The 22,455-nt window shown below is 36.1% G+C and overlaps 2 protein-coding genes across 2 annotated transcripts; both read left to right on the plus strand.

The window, feature by feature from the left end:
* Window positions 1-170: 170 nt before the first annotated feature.
* On the plus strand, window positions 171-21,576 carry LOC121368395 (meiotic nuclear division protein 1 homolog). The gene is made up of 6 exons (XM_041493094.1): window positions 171-220; window positions 1,255-1,320; window positions 17,826-17,999; window positions 19,230-19,337; window positions 20,431-20,590; window positions 21,355-21,576. The coding sequence occupies exons 1-6, from the start codon at window positions 218-220 to the stop codon at window positions 21,459-21,461; spliced, it is 618 nt and encodes a 205-aa protein (XP_041349028.1). The 5' UTR covers window positions 171-217; the 3' UTR covers window positions 21,462-21,576.
* Window positions 1,330-6,070, plus strand: LOC121368393. Its single transcript, XM_041493093.1, has 4 exons — window positions 1,330-1,857; window positions 3,017-3,073; window positions 3,502-3,606; window positions 5,348-6,070. Exons 1-4 carry the CDS (start codon window positions 1,500-1,502, stop codon window positions 5,851-5,853), a joined length of 1,026 nt encoding a protein of 341 aa, XP_041349027.1. The 5' UTR covers window positions 1,330-1,499; the 3' UTR covers window positions 5,854-6,070.
* Window positions 21,577-22,455: the final 879 nt, after the last annotated feature.

A 22,455-nucleotide genomic window follows, 5' to 3' on the forward strand; every position in this document is an offset into this window, starting at 1 on the left:
TTGTGTAATAAACTAATATAAATTGATAACATGTTATGTTTTGTTTTTGGACAGGTTTTTATGTTGATTTTAATAGTATTATTGAACGATCCTTTTTTTCACATTTACAAATCGAAATCTATCATTTGTATTATCCCAAACAATAAGAGTTACGTCCCTTAGTTATTTTTGCGGGGAATTCGTAATTTTGGCGAGATATTTTGAAATAATTAAGAAAATGGTATAAATTAATGTAAAGAAAAACCTAAACTATAGCATAGCTTTGTAAAAACTACACTGTGACACTATACTCAAATTATATGTGTATTTTTTGGTTTTGTCTTTTGTATTGAACTGACTTTAAGGGACCCCACGAACTAAAACAAAGAAATAAAATTGCTGATTTTTTAAAAGGGATTTCTCCATAAATAGTCATATTGGACTGGGGTTTTGCATGCATGTCCAGATTTATCGTATTTAGTTTAGTTTTTAAATTTAGACAAATAAAGTTTTTGTTTTATTTTACTGTTTTTATTATTTAAAAGTAAATATTCTAAGTTTTGTAATTATATTTTAGTTTTCTACAGAAAATTGAATTGGTTGACAATAGCATGTGATATTTCTAAAAACAAAAAACAAACGTTCAGTGACTATTAATATAATACTGCTATAAACCAATTAGTCAAGATGACAACTAGCTTGAGTACATCTTCCAGCACTATTCTATTTATAAATTAGACCTATATGTGAGCACTGTGACTATGAAACAGATAATTAATTTTCAACAACCAAACAATCGCGAAGTATTGTCTCAAATAGATAAAAGTTGTTTTGTATCTGACACTACAGACTGTTAGTTTGATTCTTTTTAAAGTTTACTTATAACATTAACTTTTGTTAAGGATGTCACAATGCTGACGATATAATACACGATACTTAATTGACTACTTGATGAAGATAAATATTTATATTATAGTTAATTTAATATGATGTTAGACTGTAGCCTAAATGTTTTGCACATAATTATTCTTTAATTTGGGGGATGACAGGACGAAATTGTGAACATGTGTGATGTAACATATTATTATTATTAATTAACAAAAATGTATCTTTGTAATTTTGTTATAAAGAACCTGTAAGTTAAATTGATAGCTTGAAGGTTATGTTTTCCTCTTTTCATGTACATGTATGTACTCTAGATGATAACTTCGTTTGTCATATACTACAGATAAGTTAGGATACGTTTGCTAATATATTTCTCATTTCGAATTGCAGTCAAAGAAAAAGGGTTTAAGTGTGGAGGAGAAACGAAGCAGAATGATGGATTTCTTCTATGAAAAGGTAAATTGAAACCTGGAACTGTCCTATCTACTGAATGTTTTTTGCAGCGAAAATACTATTAAAATTGCCCAATGTTACAACTGGGATCATAGGCAAAACCAAGACTATTTAATTAACCCAAGGATTTCCCTGCCCATCCAATGTAAACTTCTGTTCTGTTTCTTTCTTTTATTAAATGAATGATGCACTCGGTAAAAAAGTACAGGAAAAGTAACTTCAGTGAAAGACAGATTAGAACATTAGTTTGCACGTTTGCAGACAACAAGATATTACTTCTATCGAAACACAGCACAACTTTTATAAATGAAAAAAAGGCGGCTGTTTGGAAAGAAATCACTGATGCAGTAAATGAAAATGGCCGGGTGCACAGAACAGTTAACAACTGCAAAAAGAAGTGGTTGGAGTTAAAGAGACGTGCCATTCTGTACGACGGTTCGAGGAAACAGCCCGAGAGTGATGGCAGCCCCCCGCCCGAGAAGCCGTGGTATGTGGACTACATACTGGATATTTTGGGAGAGGATTACAGTGAAATTAATGGTGGGTGTTTTCTTTGAATTATTTTGTTAAAAACTGTCACATGTTAACTTTTCCACCTAGGAGCCAGATGGTGTCTACTTGTATTTTTTTATATAGATAATATAAAATGTTTTAGTCACCAAATGAAAAACTTTGTCAAATATGCGACGAAATCAGTTGCAATGTATTTGATTATTACATACACACTTCAATGGTAAAATGGGCAAAACTGCACATCAGTGTCCATTTAAATACACAGATTACCTCCTAGAAACAGCCTGCATAAATTATGCAATAATGTAGCATGGCAACAAGACTAATTGTTCACTGCAGTAATACTTCAGGTGAAATGGCTTGAAAGTTCAATTTATAAGTGATACACCCTAGTTTTTAAACACTTATGGCATAAAAAAACCCCACTTATTGTGTGCACGTTATAAAATAAAATGACTTCCAGAAATTAACTTTGACTTCCTAGTTCAATAGTAATACCTTTTGTCTTTTGAACTGAAGAAATATAAGACTATTTAATAGCTAGTTTGAGCAACACATATACCTGTAGTTATCTTTAACACCATAGTGTGGGACAACTAGCCAAGATTTTACCGCATTATTTATTGTTTATTGCTATGCCATACCCTGATCAAAATCCAGGAGGGGGGCACAATTTTTTATAAACAAATGAAACAATATACAAATTAAACCCTGAGATGGTACAGCCCTGGTCGCATTTGTGGGGTCCAAATGCACTGAAAACAACCACTGGGTCTGACTTTATTGGTCGTAATCCATAATAGCAGGATGGTCTTGATACCGGGGTAGTTTTACTATAAAGTGATAAGGAAATATTCCGGTCTTTAAAATATTGGTCTTTATAGCAGGGTGGTCTTAGTTTCGGGGTGGTCATTAGGTGGGGTTTTACTGTACTTAAATTTTATTATTTAGAATATTCATTTTCAAACACTTGAAGAGGCCATGATATAGACACTTGCCTGTTGGCCAATCCCAAATTTGATTTGCTAATAAATATTGTTTAAACCAAACACTTGAAGATTACAATAGGGAGACTTTGTGTGATATTTACTTTTAAATAACAAATGTAGGTGACATTATTGTAAATTTCAATGGTATTCTGAAAATTAATCAACAATTTACCCTTTATTGTTGATGTTTTTCACAGGTGGAGGGGAATCTGAAGAAACCGAACAAGTTGTTGTAAAGTACGATACAGACCAAGGTGAAAATATACCACAAGAATGAAATGTTCAATAAAATATTCACTCAATCAAACATACACATATGGAAATATTTTTTAATTTCATGTCACATATTTGTGTAATACATACAGGAAATATTTTGTTCAGTATCGTGCCGCGATTCACTACGCAAGTTTCAGACATCGCTACATAATTTTAAAACATTAAACAATGGTTGTTAATCAGGTTTCAATTGACTAGAAATATCGCTAATCAAGATTTTGAAAACAAAAATATGTTCCCTGTATTAACCATGAAGTTTGTTGTTTAAAATTAACCATGTTAAATAATTAAACATTAATAAACTTGGAGTAAATATTCTTATTAAGTTCCTTGATTGCAAAACAAATTTTGAAAATGGATCCATCATTTGATGACATTTTCATGCCTGTTAATTCTTTTTATACAGTTATCTCTGCATTGCTTGAAGATGAAAAAAACCGAGATGTTAAGAACTGGGATACAGAAGTGTCGTCTGGATTGTCTCCGCAATGTCAGACAGAGGCAGCAGAAGGTAATGTCTAATTCAAACAATGCTTTATGAAATACAATAGCTATTAACACTAAATTGGACTAACAAGACAGGGTGTACAATCATTTTGGCTTCATATACAATAAACATAACATCTAATGCTAATTTCTTTAATGATATACTGTAGAACATGAAAGTTTTGTGAACAACAAAGTATTGCGAAAACTTCGAACAATTAATCATCGTAGTATTTATCCACACAATAATATAGCGACTTTACTTAAACATAAAACAACAATTTTTTTTAAATACGTTGATGTATTGTATTATTAATCAATCGTTCAGTGAACAAAACTAAACAGGAATCATTGTCAATCACCATGTGTAATATTAGCAACCTACACTAAGGTTTATCTTCAGAGTACAGTTCACTTCACAGCAAGACAAGACAAGACAAGAATGGAGTATGGAGAAAATATAAACAAAATAAGTTACAAAGTGTTTTCTGTAGTGGTAATGGACATACTATTTAAGTAATATTAACCCTGAAGACTGACCCTCTCAATGACAATTTGCAAATATAAATTTACATAGTTTACACAAAAGTGATTTTTTAGTTGTAGAAAATAACTGGTAAAAGGTAATTGCACTTGCTCTATTGGTATAGTAACTAGGTATATACACATTTCGATCAGTAGATAAAGACGTACATTTAAAAATATAGTGAAACTCATCACCAACATCAGTGTTGCACAAGTGACATATTCTGTTTTCTCTCTCAATATTAAACCATCTACCGGTTTCAATAGGAAGTCTGACATTTCCAGTTCTAAATTTACAAAGAATTCTAGCATTTTTTGTTGAGAGTTTCAACAAATAATTTTCTAATTTAAATTCATGCTTGAACATTCTGTAGTTAATACCTTTCGATGAGTCAAATTTATCACTATTCCATTTTTGTAAGTACTGGTCACATAGTATGACCTGATAAGTGCCAGCCACGCGTAATGGTTTCTTTGTCTTTCGATAATTGGTCAATGCATGCCACAATCCACCAGGTGTGAAACGATTTGATCAAACTGATTCTTAAGTCAACAGGCTTGTTGGTGTTTTCTTTTATGTTCTTGGCCACACTGTCAGCATACCATTCCATAAATTTTCACTTGATTGCTAATTTAAAATCCACGTTCACTGATAAATCCTTGGGCTGGAGCTTACCGGTGCAACATAACATACCACACACGGCGTATAACAGTAAGCACTGTTCAACACTGACACAAAGTGTTCGCTTTTGAAGAGAGTTTATATTTTTATTATCGTTGAGTACCAGCTAAGGTCGCAATACTTTTCGTGTAAGTTACATCTGATGTCGTAATACTTTCTACACACAGTTTGGGCTACTGTTGGCATATCGCAATACATTCATGACGCAATACATAATGGATCTACAGTATTTACCAAAGTTTTTTTTCTCTCTTTCATCTTATTAGTCCGCTACTGGTCCAACCAGAAGAGATTATAAGTTTCATCTCCGTCCTTCTGTCTGTCTGTCTGTCTGTATGTCTGTCTGTCTGGGAAAGGGAGAAATATGAGAAGGGAAGAGGTGGAGTCATATTAGGAGGGAAAAAAGAGTGCAATATGGTTTCAGTATAAAGTTAGAAAGATGAGAAATGGAGGGGTGATGAAAGGGAAGGAAATGTAGAGAGGGGAGAAATTATATTGACCACTTGAACAATTTATATTAAAGTAATAAATGTATTTTATTTGCACATTGTATTGGCAGGAAACACAAATGAGGTTTCACCATTTGCAGTGACTGTAAGTGCACGACCGGCACAGAACACAGAATTTGATGACAGCATCCATGGGGTCGACAGTGTAGCAGCTACTGCATCTTGTTCATGCCAGACAATCGGGGAACCTGCAGCATTGGGTCACATGAAAAGAAAAAGGTCTTCCAGTATTAATGTTAACTCCAGTTTGGAAGGAAAAGCCTCACCAGAAGATTTGATAGACTTGGAAATAAAGAAACTTCGATTGGAATGTGAACTCCTGAACCAAAAACAAAAAACACATGCGGAAGAAGTTAAAGCGAAAGGGGAGAGAGAAGATGTTGAATTGGAAATATCAAAGTTGCAGTTACAAAGCGAAAAGGTTCAGTTACAGCAGCACCAAGCAACATTGTATAAGACGAACTTGGAAATTCGTCTGCTTGAAAAACAGTTAAACATGCCAACTACAGACGTAATGCCTCTAAAAGAAACTGTGCACACAGAGGATGTGGAGTAGGAGTAAAGTCGACAGTCATCGGGCCCTGTGTTTATAATACACCATACAAATTGCATTAGGGCTCGTACTGTCAGTAGCCAAATTAGCCCTTGGCTAGTAACACTTGGAAATGGCTAAAATTTCTATCTTCTGATGTGAATGAATGGTTACATAATCTAACATATATTACCTATTGTCCGAACCAAATTGTTAACAACTACAAAAAATTACTCTCCTACCTTTAATTGCCGTTAGATTTCCTCCAAAGTTTGTCCAGACACAAATCGCAAAAAAAACCCACTACAAATATACAGATTCCACACACGAGACTGCAGCGATGTCGCCGATATTGTCTTTGCTGAGATTGCATAGGGAAAAATACATGCAGTTTTCTGCCGTCTGCCATGTTGCTTGTTTATGGAATACTCTTCAAGAGGGGTGAAAGCCTCCAAATAATGTGACACAATTAATATGAAATTGATGATCTCTAGTGGTATCATTAAAATAATAATAATAATAAAAAAATAAAATAATGTGTGACGTCATCACGTTTGCTTTTATATCATAACATGTTATGACGTTGTTAGATTAAGTCCTATTCTTTCACCCCTCTTGAAGAATATTCCATAAAAAGTCAAAATGGCAGCTGATACAAAATTACATGCTTTTTTCCCTATGCGCTCTCGGTGAAGTCGATATAGGTGACATGGTTATTTCTGGTATGTGGAATCTGTCATTGTAATGGGGTTTTTTCAAGATTTGTGTCTGGACAAACTTTGGAGAAAATCTAACAGCAATTAAAGGTAGAAGAGTAATTTTTCGTAGTTGTTAACAATTTGGTTCGAACAATAATCAACATTTATGTTGAACTAGAGATCTCGTGATTTTTTAACAGGAAAACCGTGTCATTCACATAACAGCTTAATGATGTTTGCTTATTTTAATCAACACGTCATTAATTTTAACAGCATGTGTTCAACCTGTAGCTTGTTATTTATAATTTGTTTCAACCAAAGTATTAAAACCTGATTGAAATAGAACCATTTTTAAAGTGGAGTGTCAATTTCAATACACATAATGAGCTCTATTTGAAAAAAGTACCAGCTTTCAAATTTTTATTTGGCAAAAAAAAACCCACCCAGTCTTCACAAACATCCACCCACTCCTGTATTATGTTTGTTGATAGGCTTTGAAAGCAGGAATGGGTGGTGGTATGGGTTACTGGCCTTCAACTCTGTAGATAATGTATTGCCCACATCTGAAAATCATATACTAATAGAATCTATCACCGTTGTGAGGTATATAAGGCTATTCCAACCCAATGGACAAAAACATTTTGTCCTGAGGGTTGGAATTGCCTTATCTATACTTCACAACTGTGATTGATTCTTTTTCTTACCCATTTAATTACAGTAACAAAACATTAATTTTGTAAGCTACAGTTTGTTTATTGTAGAACGATTCGTATACATTTCACCTGCAAACTCATTTAATCATAAGCGGAAAAATATAGTCCACCTTAAGCAACGACATAAATATGTAAAAACTTACCAATAAATATAAAGTTGAAAATATTAATTTATTTAAATATGTTTAAAACAATGATACAGTGTGAAATGGCAAACAGAATTTTTAAAAACATGCGTTATGACATCACACGTATGTAGAAATCGTCTAGCCCTCGGGTCGGACAGATTTATCTAGCCCTAGGGTCAGACAGATTTTTCTAGTACCGTGCAAAAGCTGCATAACCCTGTCCAGTGGGGAAGAATAACTGCTCCTACCTCCATTGTTGTCTTCTTTGGATGTCTATGCAGAGTTCTGACTGCAAATGATTGTGTATATTTTAAATTAATATAGAAACTTTGTACATAATTAGCTGAAATAGATACATTTTTATATTGATATATAAATTCTCTGTACATTAATTATGGCTAAAACATTTTCATTATAGCTAATAAAAGTCCTATGTATGTTTGTGACATCATTAAAGGCTTGAGTATAGATCTAGAGTGATCCTTGTGGTTGTGTGTGACATCATTAGAGATATGAGTCTAGATCCAAGACTAGATCCAGGGTGAGCCCTGTGTATCTGTATGACATCATTAGATATTTGAGTCTAGACCTAGGGTGAGCCCTGTGTATCTGTGTGACATTAGATATTTGAGTCTAGATCCAGAGTGAGCCCTGTGTATCTGTATGACATCATTAGATATTTGAGTCTAGACCTAGGGTGAGCCCTGTGTATCTGTGTGACATCATTAGATATTTGAGTCTAGACCTAGGGTGAGCCCTGTGTATCTGTGTGACATCATTAGATATTTGAGTCTAGACCTAGGGTGAGCCCTGTGTATCTGTGTGACATCATTAGATATTTGAGTCTAGACCTAGGGTGAGCCCTGTGTATCTGTGTGACATTAGATATTTGAGTCTAGATCCAGAGTGAGCCCTGTGTATCTGTGTGACATCATTAGATATTTGAGTCTAGACCTAGGGTGAGCCCTGTGTATCTGTGTGACATCATTAGAGATTTGAGTCTAGATCCAGGGTGAGCCCTGTGTATCTGTGTGACATTAGATATTTGAGTCTAGATCCAGAGTGAGCCCTGTGTATCTGTGTGACATTAGATATTTGAGTCTAGACCTAGGGTGAGCCCTGTGTATCTGTGTGACATCATTAGAGATTTGAGTCTAGACCTAGGGTGAGCCATGTGTATCTGTGTGACATCATTAGATATTTGAGTCTAGATCCAGAGTGAGCCCTGTGTATCTGTGTGACATCATTAGATATTTGAGTCTAGATCCAGAGTGAGCCCTGTGTATCTGTGTGACATTAGATATTTGAGTCTAGATCCAGAGTGAGCCCTGTGTATCTGTGTGACATCATTAGAGATTTGAGTCTAGATCCAGGGTGAGCCCTGTGTATGTGTGAGACATCATTAGAGATTTGAGTCTAGATCCAGGGTGAGCCCTGTGTATGTGTGAGACATCATTAGAGATTTGAGTCTAGATCCAAGACTAGATCCAGGGTGAGCCATGTGTATCTGTGTGACATCATTAGAGATTTGAGTCTAGACCTAGGGTGAGCCCTGTGTATCTGTGTGACATTAGATATTTGAGTCTAGATCCAGAGTGAGCCCTGTGTATCTGTGTGACATTAGATATTTGAGTCTAGATCCAGGGTGAGCCCTGTGTATCTGTGTGACATCATTAGAGATTTGAGTCTAGATCCAGAGTGAGCCCTGTGTATCTGTGTGACATCATTAGAGATTTGAGTCTAGATCCAGAGTGAGCCCTGTGTATCTGTGTGACATCATTAGAGATTTGAGTCTAGATCCAGGGTGAGCCCTGTGTATGTGTGAGACATCATTAGAGATTTGAGTCTAGATCCAAGACTAGATCCAGGGTGAGCCATGTGTATCTGTGTGACATCATTAGAAATTTGAGTCTAGACCCAGGGTGAGCCCTGTGTATCTGTGTGACATTAGATATTTGAGTCTAGATCCAGGGTGAGCCCTGTGGTTGTATCTGTGTGACATCATTATAGATTTACGTCTAGATCCAGGGTGAGCCCTGTGTGACATTATAGATTTAAGTCTAGATCCAGGGTGAGCCCTGTGTATCTGTGTGACATCATTAGAGATTTGAGTCTAGATCCAGGGTGAGCCCTGTGTGACATCATTAGAGATTTGAGTCTAGATCCAGGATGAGCCCTGTGTGACATCATTAGAGATTTGAGTCTAGATCCAGGTTGAACCCTGTGTATCTGTGTGACATCATTAGAGATTTGAGTCTAGATCCAGGGTGAGCCCTGTGTATCTGTGTGACATCATTAGAGATTTGAGTCTAGATCCAGGGTGAGCCCTGTGTATCTGTGTGACATCATTAGAAATTTGAGTCTAGATCCAGGGTGAGCCCAGTGTGACATCATTAGAGATTTGAGTCTAGATCCAGGGTGAGCCCTGTGTATCTGTGTGACATCATTAGAGATTTGAGTCTAGATCCAGGGTGAGCCCTGTGTGACATCATTAGAGATTTGAGTCTAGATCCAGGGTGAGCCCTGTGTGACATCATTAGAGATTTGAGTCTAGATCCAGGGTGAGACCTGTGTATCTGTGTGACATCATTAGAGATTTGAGTCTAGATCCAGGGTGAGCCCTGTGTATCTGTGTGACATCATTGGAGACTTGAGTCTAGATCCAGGGTGAGCCCCGTGTGACATCATTAGAGACTTGAGTCTTGATCCAGGGTGAGCCCCGTGTGACATCATTAGAGACTTGAGTCTAGATCCAGGGTGAGCCCTGTGTGACATCATTAGAGATTTAAGTCTCGATCCATGGTGAGCCCTGTGTATCTGTGTGACATCATTAGAGACTTGAGTCTAGATCCAGGGTGAGCCCGGTGTGACATCATTAGAGACTTGAGTCTAGATCCAGGCTGAGCCCTGTGTGACATCATTAGATATTTAGTACAGGCCCAGCTTCTGCAGTAAATGGATGACGTGTGTAATTTAAAATTGTTTTTGTTTTTGTTTTGTTATAAAATATTTCTGTCCCTCACCATTTGCCCATTCAAGATTTTAGCTTTGTTTACTTCATCATCAGTGTTTGTCATGGTTTAATTTTTTATCATTATCCTCATAGTTTCAATGTTTGTCATATTCACTAGCTGCTTCGTCAGATGTTTTTTGTTGTTGCAAGATTGCCTTGTTAAGCAGGATACAAGCCATGATTGTTCTGAGACAATTAAATTATACATTTGTTAATGTTTACCATTGTGTTTATACGATTATTGACAAAAGTGTAATAGTATTACCATATAGATAGCATTGACATTCTTACAAGTAAATAAAACATAAAAACTATTTTTGTGGTTTGTCATCATTATTATTGTTATTTGCAAGATGGTAAAACGGGTATGGCGCCATAATCAATTGTTTTTGCAGATTTTTTTTTTTTAAGTTAACCTTTTGACAAAATTAATTACACTTACCATTACTGTATGATTTTCTTAACCCTAAGCCTAAACTTAACCCATTTTCTTTCTGGTGGAGGTTCCCCACTGTTGACTGTGGTTGAATTCAATTCCATAGCGCTACACCCAAAAATTTCTTTCTGGCAGAAACGCTGACATTTGTTTAATACATAAAACACTTTTGAAATACTTGATATGTAACAAAAATGCATTTTTGTGTTTGCCAGTGGTTGAGTTTGAGAACACTGCTGCATATCTCGGTGGTAGTTCCATGTTGACGATTGTGTGAAGTTATAGATAGCTCTTCCGAGCTCTGTTATTTGGATTGAAGTATGGTTTTAACAAGCATCCTCCATCACCCAATAACCACCCACCTTTGAATGGTGGATTGGCTTCACATGCTGTACAAATCGTGCTTTCTTTTTGGATCCCTCCGTCATGAAGAGATCGTGACCATTGACAACACAGTTCAATGTTAGTGTCTCGGGTTAATTGAACACTTATACTATGATACCCTTAAAGGTTGACTATTCAAATTCATTTTGGGTTGGTGCAGTAATTTGGATATGGGTGCAATCAGTACAGTACATTCCATTCAATGACATTTGGAAATCCATCTATGACATAAAACTTTCTCTTGGCTTTTAATTATATTCAATTTGGAGTCTGTTTCATTAGTAAAATGAACATTATTTGCAAGATCACCTGGAATAGCTTTAGACACACATTGAATGTAATTATATGCTGTTGCTTTGCTAACATCAAATACATCAGCAATAACAAGTTGAAAACTCCCACTTGCATAAATATGCACGAATAGCCTATCCAGATTTTTATTGATGCAGGCAGACTTCCTTTTATTGTTGCCAAGTAGTATAAGTGTCTGGATAACTCCCTTTTCATGTTGCCAAGTAGTATAAGTGTCTGAATAACTCCCTTTTATTGTTGCCAAGTAGTATAAGTGTCTGGATAACTCCCTTTTATTGTTGCCAAGTAGTATAACTGTCTGGAAAACTCCCTTTTCTTGTTGCCAAGTAGTATAAGTGTCTGGATAACTCCCTTTTATTGTTGCCAAGTAGTATAAGTGTCTGGATAACTCCCTTTTATTGTTGCCAAGTAGTATAAGTGTCTGGATAACTCCCTTTTCTTGTTGCCAAGTAGTATAAGTGTCTGGATAACTCCCTTTTATTGTTGCCAAGTAGTATAAGTGTCTGGATAACTCTTTTATTGTTGCCAAGTAGTATAAGTGTCTGGAAAACTCCCTTTTTTTGTTGCCAGTTAGTAGAAGTGTGAAAAACTCCTCAGTAATTAGTAGCAGCTAATGCCTAATAAGATGAAAATGCTGAAATAGCTGCATGTCCCCATAAATATACTGACGTCCAAAAGAAACTTTACAAGGTTTGAAATTATATTATAGAAACCCAGCAAACGGTATGGTAGGATATGACACCATCATGAAGTTCAACATCTAAACATGACCAGGCACTTTATGACAAAGTGTTTATGAGGTGGTTTCTAAATAGGTTCTTTTTGATTTGCAACAATATTTATCAAATTATTCAAATTTTATGTATGTAAAATTTCTTTTGGATGACAGCATATATCCAGTGGGTTTGGTAAATTTAGAGATATATGTTCCCTTCTACTTGGTATGCAAATTAGTGGCGGGACGTAGCCCAGTGGTAAAGAGCACGCCTGATGTGTGGTTGGTTTAGGATTGATCTCGTCGGTGAGCCCATTGGGCTATTTCTCATTCCAGCCAGTGCACCACGCCAGATATATCAAAAGCCATGGTATGTGCTATCCTGTCCCTTGCTACTAATGGAAAAATGACCATATGTTTGACATCCAATAGCCGATAATTAATAAATCAATGTGCATAAGTGTTTTCGTTAAACAAACTTTGGTATGCAAATTATGTTGAAACACCAATAGTGAACATCAGTTGTGTTTGGAAGAGAGGAGTTATCATGTAGCATCATCCTTTGATGTTGTCCTTGTACGATAAATCTAATCAAAGGGGAGGTTATCAGGACTTTAGATTTCACTTGGGGCACAACATAACAAGAGTACAGCAAAGTCTTTTTAGCAGTAATGTTATTAACAGCTGTTGAAGGGTTGTAGATATTTCAGAATGCATTTTAGGTTATTTTAATCTTATTTTAGGTTATTTTAGGTTATTTTAATATCATTTTAGGTTATTTTAATCTTATTTGAGGTTATTTTAATCTTATTTAGGTTATTTTAATCTTATTTTAGGTTAGGTTATTTTAATCTTATTTTAGGTTATTTTAATCTTATTTTAGGTTATTTTAATCTTATTTTAGGTTATTTTAATCTTATTTTAGGTTATTTTAATATCATTTTAGGTTATTTTAATCTTATTTGAGGTTATTTTAATCTTATTTAGGTTATTTTAATCTTATTTTAGGTTAGGTTATTTTAATCTTATTTTAGGTTATTTTAATCTTATTTTAGGTTATTTTAATCTTATTTTAGGTTAGGTTATTTTAATCTTATTTTAGGTTATTTTAATCTTATTTTAGGTTATTTTAATATCATTTTAGGTTATTTTAATCTTATTTGAGGTTATTTTAATCTTATTTAGGTTATTTTAATCTTATTTTAGGTTAGGTTATTTTAATCTTATTTTAGGTTATTTTAATCTTATTTTAGGTTATTTTAATCTTATTTTAGGTTAGGTTATTTTAATCTTATTTTAGGTTATTTTAATCTTATTTTAGGTTAGGTTATTTTAATCTTATTTTAGGTTATTTTAATCTTATTTTAGGTTATTTTAATCTTATTTTAGGTTATTTTAATCTTATTTTAGGTTATTTTAATCTTATTTTAAGCTCAACCAGGGTTAGCTCTGACACTCCCCAAATTCACCAATTGCAAATTTTATTTTAATTTGGTGAAATAATTTCATGTAATAATTGACATTTTAAAGAAAATATATATGCAAATTTTTGTAAATTGTTTAAGTTTAATAGACAGTTTGGCGAAATGTTTTGCTCACTCAGAGCTAGCCCTGCTCAACATTCAATTATTTTGAGGTAACATGTTTTGAGATAGCCTGTTATTGTGGGCATCCATCAAGCCTTGATTTTGATACAATCCAAAGCCCTGGATACACATCCCCATAGTCCCTCCTCACATCTTAAAGTGCCTCAAAAATGAAGAGTTCAGTGTATGAATATAATTTATTTTATTTATTTGTACTGGGGAATACACTATGTTGTGATCAGCTAGGTGTTTTTGTTGGTGTACTTAAGAATGCTTTATGTACTCTTGATGTTGCACCTTCCTTAAATCCCCTTTACACAGGGTGGAGATCGTTGAGATATGAAAAAATGGCCAGATCTCTCAACGATCTTTCAATGAGCATCCAGCGATCACCAAGATCTCTCAATGACCTCTCAATGATCTTGCAGTGATCTTCCCGGTCGCCACGGTCTCCTCAAAGTTTTGACTCAGTCCAAAACAATCTCTCAACGATCTCCAAGGGAAGCGATCTCTCAACAGTCTCTCAACGATCTCAATGAATGCTCAACAATCTCAACGATCTCAATGAATGCTCAACAATCTCTCAACGATCTTATCGATCTCCCAATGATCTCTCAGTGATCTTTCAATGAATGCCAAATATTTCCACCCGAAAATTGCATTTTTGATCACATAACGAGCGCACAAGGATCTCCCAAACATTTACACAGAAACGGCTTGTTCGAGGCTTTAGGAGATCGTTGAGAGATCGGGCCAATTTTTTATCTTTCATTGGTCACCCAACGATCTCCGTGTGTGTGAAGGGGGTCTTAGACACTTCCTGCAGTCTCCTCTCAGATCTGTTATTGAAGACCAAAATGTTTGCTAGTAGAGCCAATCATGTTACGTTTATCCATTCATCATGCATACTGACCCAAATGTTATGAGAAATTAACTATTATATACTCTTAAAAAGAAGTAGGGGAACTCTAATAAAAATTTACAATTGCCAAAATTGTAAGGTATATTAGCTGTGGGCAATGGTTATATGATAATAGTGAATTAATTGGGCAAACATTACAACCGGTAGTTCAGTATTACAGTAGGTTTTATGACCACCGAAGATCTTGAAGGACGATTGGGGTCAGAAGTGAAATTTGAAAGTTGACGTTTTTTTATCAAAAACAATAACAACTGTATGATCAACAGAATGAAAAATATTGACAGAAATAATGTTCCACAGTGATTAATGGACCTTCCTGGAAATTGTCCAAATCGATAATGATACCCCATGCACGTATACGGGGCAACTGCGTGATGCACGTGCAAACTATGGAATGTGTTTCGGTGTGTTGATAAACAGACCTGAACATTCTTTACTAGGATGTCTGTGGTCAAAACGTATGTTCAGTCTAATAGTTGATATTAACATTAATATTTCAGGTTCCCCTACTTTTTTTGAAGAGTATATTTGATTTAATTATTATTTAGCCAAAAAGCTAATTAGAAAGTGTATGGCTTTGTAAATCTACCATCATTTTGGGTTTTGGGGCTAATTTAAACAAGAATTTGGCTTCAGATTTAAAAAAACAAATCCACATTGTAAATCTACCACCATTTTGTTTGGGGTTTTTTGGCTAATTTCAACAAGAATTTGGCTTCAGATTTAAAAAAAAAAAAATTCACATTGTAAATCTACCACCTTTTTTTTTTTTTTTTTTTTTTGGCTAATTTAAACAAGAATTTGGCTTCAGATTAAAAAAAAAAACAAATTCACAAAATTGCAGTCCTCGCCATAAACAAAAGGAGGGTAGTCATTAATTGCTCCTCAAACTTATATACACTAACAGGCAAAAGAAACTTATCACTTTTAAAATAAATTTATCTGAATTAAAGATACTGCAATAAGTTTGAAAGTAATGAGAAAACATTCGCCAAAACACACCCTGTGTTTCCGAAAAGTCACTGTTTCCGGATTTAGTGAATTTCGTGCAGTCATGAAAAATATGGAAAAACAGATTAATTTGAATTTGTTAAAAATGCTCGTGCATAATTGTTGCATACATACCGGTGTGGGACAAAGCAAGGAAGCAGTATCAAAAAGAACATCAGAGAGATGCCGAGACTTACCCAAGCAGAACACAACAGAGTTATCGGTATGGCCGATAAGGGGGCCTCTCAACGGCAGATTACAAGAACCTTCAACTGCAGTCAAGCCGCCATCACCAACTTGTTGAGCCGTTATCAGCAGACAGGCCAGGCACAAGACCGTGCAAGAGGTCGAGAAGACCAAGGGTCACAATGCCAGCTGAAGACCGCTACATCTGGATAATCCACCTGCGGAACCAATTCGCGACGGCACTGGGACACCCCATCAGCAGACGAACAGTCTTACGACGACTCCGCAGGGCTGGTATCAGAGCTTTCTGTCATTTCCGTGGAATGGCCTTGACCCCTCTACACCGTCAATGTAGATTATAATGGGCATGAACTGTACGTCGGTGGCAGCGGCATGATTGGGAAAGGGTGCTGTTCACAGATGAAAGTCACTTCAACATGTTCCGAAATGATGGCCGAGTTCGTGTTTATCGACGTAGGGGAGAGCGACTGGCGCCGAACTGCATTCAAGATGTGCACCCTTTTGGTGGAGGTGGCGTCATGGTATGGGGCTTCTCATCATCCGTGGAAATCTGACTGGTCAAAGATACAGGGATGATTTGTTGTAGTGCCATTCTTGCGTCAACAGCCTAGGGGTAACCTTTTGCAGCATGACAATGCACGACCTCATACAGCCAGACTTGTTCAGAATTATCTCAACAACGTTAACATCAACGTATTGCCTTGGCCATCATGTTCTCCAGACATGAATCCCATAGAGCATCTCTGGGATCATCTTGATCGACAGTTGAGACAACACGTACCTCCCCCAGCAAATCGACAGCAGCTTGAACAGGTTTTGTTGGATGTTTGGCGCAGAATTCCTGCTGACATCATCCGGCGACTGACGACATCCATGAGGAGACGTGTTTTGGCGTGTATTGATGCAAGGGGTGGTCACACACGCTACAGAGAACATGTCTTGTCCCATGATTTGACTTTAGAAGCACCTTTTGAAGGGACTCTGATTGTGTAATTTTTAATTTTGACCCCATGTCTCTTTCGCTCGGCCTTATGGCAAGTGCACTATCGATATGGCAATGCCTTTTTGTAAAGACACTGGAAAATGATTCCTTTCAGTAAAATAATCATCATATAGATCACATCTGTCTTGGTTTTTCTTTATGGACCTAATGAACAAGGTGATAAGTTTCTTTTGCTTGTTAGTTTACTAGTCCGATGGTCTGTCTTTTTGATTTCGTTTGCAACATGAAGCTGATCACCTACCAAATGTTCTTACTGTTTTGTCAATATATTTATATATATCATTTGAAGTGAAGACACTGTATATTATACTATTGTTAATAATTATTAATATAATATATTGTTCTATAAACTGGTGGACTAGTACAAATTCTGGCGAGCTAGTAAACTTTAGTTCGTTTTGGTCCGACAGACTAGTGAAATATTTTTCATATCTGCACCCCTGCCAAAGCAAAACCCACAAAAGTAAAAACCCTAACACAAACATTGGCATAGACCGGATTTTATATTGGGGCACCCACATTGGGAAGGGCGGGGGACTACCACATTGTCTATGAGTCATATTATGTGCGACATATACATATATATGCACATGAACATACACGTGTCAGGATTCTTGTATTGACCGAGCGAAACCTGTTAGTTTAGATTATGGGGAGCCAAGATATTGCCATATTGAGCATTGATATTTAATCCTTTCATAACATTTTTTTTTTTTCCAATTCACATTAAGAGGAGCTAACATCTACTCTCCACGATCCAGTCTCTGAGGAGAGATGGGGAACTAGAAAGATAGCTCCCGTTTAACAACAAGGTCTGAAATTGCTAATAATTGTTTTTGAGGTCCAGCATAAACCCTGCATACTATTGTTGTATAATGTGAACTTTCAGAAAGATTTCTATCAGCTGAAGGAGCTGGAACGTCTCTGCCAAAAGGAGAAAGGGATCACATCCATGTCTGTGAAGGAGATTCTCACAAGTCTCGTAGACGACGGGATTGTTGACACAGACAAGATCGGAACTTCAGTTTACTTCTGGGCTTTTCCAAGCAAGGCCAGCCAAAATGTAAGGTGTTTTTTAAGTGACTTTGATTTAAAAAACTGATATTATAGTCCTTCCCACAGAGAACACCGTTTTTCATAATATGGAATTTACTACAAATTATTTATTTTTGAACTGATTGTTTTCTAAATTGCAAAATGGGGTGTGTTTTTTTTTCAAAACACTTTTACTTTTCTTATGTCAAACTGAAATTATTTACAAAAAACATTTGTGGAGGATGGAACAGACTATAGTTACTGTTTGTTTGTTTTGTTTAACAACACTAGAGTACATTTATTTATTAATCATCAGCTATTAGATGTCAAACATTTAGTAATTTTGACATATAGTCTTAGGAAAAACGCTACATTTTTTCATTAGTAGCAAATGATCTTTTATATGCACCATTCCACAGACAGGATAGCACATACCATGGCCTTTGATATACCAGTCGTGGTGCACTGGCTGGAACGAGAAAAAGCTGACTATAGTGACTAGTACTAGGATTACAATTGCACCGAAAGGTAATACATTATCTTTTATTAGTCTGCTGCTGGTCCAACTAGAGGACACTATAGGTTTTGTCTCCGTCTATCCATCTGTATGTCTGTCCAATATGGTTTTCTGGACTTTTCTCTCTCTTTTTTGCAATGCCTCAAAATATTGGGCAGACATTTTGTGCATACATGTATATAGCTTTATCATTTAGAGTTACAGATCGTTTGTCTTTCACGGGGATTCGCCCATTTTTGGTGTTACGATCCTTAAATGTAAGAAATAAAAAAAGTTAGTTGGGCCTCGTACGAATATGTATACTATTTAGCAGTACTCGGAATGCTTGTTTATTTTTAAGTGAAATAATAGATTAGTCGGGAGTTTTACCTCACTAAATTAAAAAACAAAAACTAGTAAAAATACATAAAATTGCTTTAATTATCAAGTAGGGTTTATGAAAATTTATTTATTTAGCCAGTATTCTAAGTACAAAATATAAAATGTTCATCTTTATGTTTTTACTATTTTTCGTTCTAGCCAGTGCACCACAACTGGTATACCAAAGGCTATGGTATGTGCTATCCTGTCTAGGAAGGTGCATATAAAAGATCCTAATGGAAAAATGTGGCGAGTTTCCTTTCGAAGACCATATATTAAAATCACCAAATTGTTGACATCTCACAGCCGATGATTAATAAATCAATGTGCTCTAGCTCTAAACAAAACAAACTTTAACTTTTAACTTTATATTTTTAAAAGCGAAAACGCAAAATTGATGACTTGAGCAACAAGCTACAAGAAGTGAAGAACAAGAAGCAAGCTCTAGATGAAGCCATTGCCAAGGCCAAGGTCGGCAAGGAGGAAACTGTGAGTATTGCAAAGAAAAGGAATGTTTAACCACATCTTAGCACATATTAACCTCGGGCCATTTGGTGTCTAACATCTTTTTAACACTTGTTCAAGAGAAAGATAACAAATGCACTTTCACCACATAAGCTACTCCTATAAAAAAAACTTTCCAATTTCTCCCACAATTTCAATGTTTCGACCCTGTTTGTCAGCTTTCTGCAACTCTTCTGAGCAGTCCACACCATCACCTACCTAACTCGACTTCCTCCATGGGTGCAGTCTCTGATCCTGAATTCTATTAACATGCCCTTGTACTCTTATCTCGCTCGATGCACAGTCGGTCTGTGATCGATCCCCGTTGGTGAGCCCATTGGGCTATTTCTCGTCACAGTTAGTGCACCATGACTGGTATATCAAAGGCCGTGGTATGTGTTATCCTGTCTGTGGGATGGTGCATATAAAAGATCCCTTGCTGCTAATTGGAAAGAGTAGCCCATGAAGTGGCGACAGTGGATTTCCTCTCTCAATATCTGTGTGGTCCATAACCATATATCTGACACCATATAACCGTAAATACAATGTGTTGAGTGCGTCGTTAAATAAAACATATTTTTCTTTTTTTTTGTACTGGTTTCGGGCACTGTGCAGTCTCTGTGTACTTCCCTGCACCCACCTGGCATCCTCGTCCTCTGCTGCTAAGAAAGCTGGTCTGACCCATGGCACTAACAACTGCCGGTTGTAGGGGAGTATAGTAGGTGGTTACAAGTACCTCTTAACAATGCCAGAAGTAACTACTGAACACTGTCCTAAGTGGTCACACTAGACCCACAGCTAAAGCTCATGGAATATGTGACACGAACAGCCATAAGAGACAAGCACCTATCATGGTTAAAGAGACATGGACAGGAATGTGGAGATGGACAGCAAAAGAAGTTGAAAGGTTAGGAGGAGTTGCCAGATCAGGAAGAAATAAGATGGAATTCAAGGAGAGAAAGGAAAGGGGGCAGTGGGATAAAAAAAATTATTTTTAAAAATCCATAAAAATTTTCCATTTAATTTTTATAAACAAACTACCTGGTATGATGTATTTATTTTCTTTCAAATCTTGCAGCAAAACAGAACGGACATTTTGGCTGAACTGGCCAGTAAAAAGGATGAGAGACAGAAATTGGCATCGCAGTTAGAAAAATACCGAGAATGTGATCCGGAGGTGTTGGAGAAGATTAAAAAAGAAACAACAACTGCCATGGAAGCAGCCAATCGGTGGACAGGTTAGATGAGATGACAAAAATTAATACAAATTTTATTTTTTATTTCTAAAATTGTGTTTTATTTGTTTAAACTTTAATTAAAGTTTTTTGAAAATATTTATTGGCGGTAAAAAACGAATGTTAACAGCAGCATTTATTGCTGTTACTCTATTTCTCGTGAGGGCGGGGCGTAGCCCAGTGGTAAAGCACTCGCCTGATGATGCGCGGTCGGTCTAGGATCGATCCCCGTTGGTGGACCCATTGGGCTATTTCTCGCTCTAGCCAGTGCACCACGACTGGTATATCAAAGGCCATGGTATGTGCTATCCTGTCTGTGGGATGGTGCATATAAAAAATCTCTTGCTACTAATGGAAAAATGTAACGGGTTTCATCTCTGTGACTGTGTCAAAATGACCATATGTTTGATATCCAATAGCTGATGATTAATAAATCAATGTGCTCTAGTGGTGTCGTTAAACAAAACAATTTCTTGTGAGAGATTTAGTTCAATGGTAGTAATCTATTTCAGTCTAATTCATGAGGATGAATTCACTCTTTTTAAATTTCACTATCATTTCACAATCTGTACATATTCCAGCTGAGTTTTGTTTTTGAATATACTGGTTTTTGTTTGCTTTTGGTGTGTGTGGGGGGGGGGGGGGGGGGGGGAGTGTTTGGAGGCAGTCAGTTTCTCGCTAAATGAATGGGTTATTATTTTTTAAAATGGTAAAGATTGGCCACTAACATTGTTTATTATAATAACTCTTTTTCTATTTTTCTTCAGATAACATCTTTTGCATAAAGTCGTGGATCAAGAACAAGTTTTCATTTGAAGACAGTGTCATTGATAAACAGTTTGGTATACCCGATGATTTTGATTATGTTCAGTAATCTAAATGTGCTCAAGCTTTGCCACATGAAACTTATATAAAGATCAGAACTGTTAATTAAAACCAGATCAAAATTATAGAATGATACCCAAATGGTAATAAATTGTGAAATGATACCGGAATGGTCATAAAGTGTGGAATGATACCGGAATGGTAAAAAAATGCGGGATGATACCCAAATGGTCATAAACTGTGAAATGATACCCGAATGGTCATAAACTGTGAAATGATACCGGAATGGTAAAAAAATGTGGAATGAAGGAAGGAAATGTTTTATTTAACGACGCACTCAACACATTTTATTTACGGTTATATGGCGTCGGACATGTGGTTAAGATCCACACATATATTGAGAGAGGAAACCTGCTATTGCCACTTCATGAGCTACTCTTTTTGATTAGCAGCAAGGGATCTTTTATATGCACCATCCAACAGACAGAATAACACATACCATGGCCTTTGATATACCAGTCGTGGTGCACTGGTTGCAGCGAGAAACAGCCTACTGGGCTACATTCCATCCCAAATGTGGAATGGTCATAAACTGAAATGAAACCTGAATGGTAATAAAATGTGAAATGATACCCGAAAGTATCATAAAATGTAGAATGATACCCAAATGGTCATAAATGGTGGATCGATGTCTGAATGGTCATGCATTGTCCAAAGTGATACCTGAATGGTTATGAAATGTGGAACTATACCTAAATCAGGGGGTAAAACAGGTATGGCGCCATACCCAAATTTGTTTGCGGATTTTTTGTTTTCAAGTTAACCTTGACAAAATTATTACTCTTATTATTACTGTATGATTTTCTTAACTCTAAACTTAACCCATTTTCTTTCTAGGGGAGGCTCCCCCACCCCCATACCCTGTTGACTGTGGTTGCATTCAATTCCATGGCGCCATGCCCAAAAATTTCTCTTTCTAACAGAAACACTGTAAATGGTAAAAGGTCACAAGGATTATAAACTGGATTCGACCTTATGATCAT

This window comes from Gigantopelta aegis, chromosome 3 (genome assembly GCF_016097555.1).
Source record: "Gigantopelta aegis isolate Gae_Host chromosome 3, Gae_host_genome, whole genome shotgun sequence".
Taxonomy (NCBI): Eukaryota; Metazoa; Mollusca; class Gastropoda; order Neomphalida; family Peltospiridae; genus Gigantopelta; species Gigantopelta aegis.

Bases quoted from the DNA above. Each gene is read 5' to 3' on its own strand.
- LOC121368395 (XM_041493094.1), top strand. The intron at 18,000-19,229 runs GTAAGGTGTTTT...TATTTTTAAAAG, and splicing joins CAAGCAAGGCCAGCCAAAAT to CGAAAACGCAAAATTGATGA. The intron at 19,338-20,430 runs GTGAGTATTGCA...CAAATCTTGCAG, and splicing joins AGGTCGGCAAGGAGGAAACT to CAAAACAGAACGGACATTTT.
- LOC121368393 (XM_041493093.1), top strand. From the start codon at position 1,500: ATGATGCACTCGGTAAAAAAGTACAGGAAAAGTAACTTCAGTGAAAGA. The intron at 1,858-3,016 runs GTGGGTGTTTTC...TGTTTTTCACAG, and splicing joins GGATTACAGTGAAATTAATG to GTGGAGGGGAATCTGAAGAA. The intron at 3,607-5,347 runs GTAATGTCTAAT...TTGTATTGGCAG, and splicing joins TCAGACAGAGGCAGCAGAAG to GAAACACAAATGAGGTTTCA.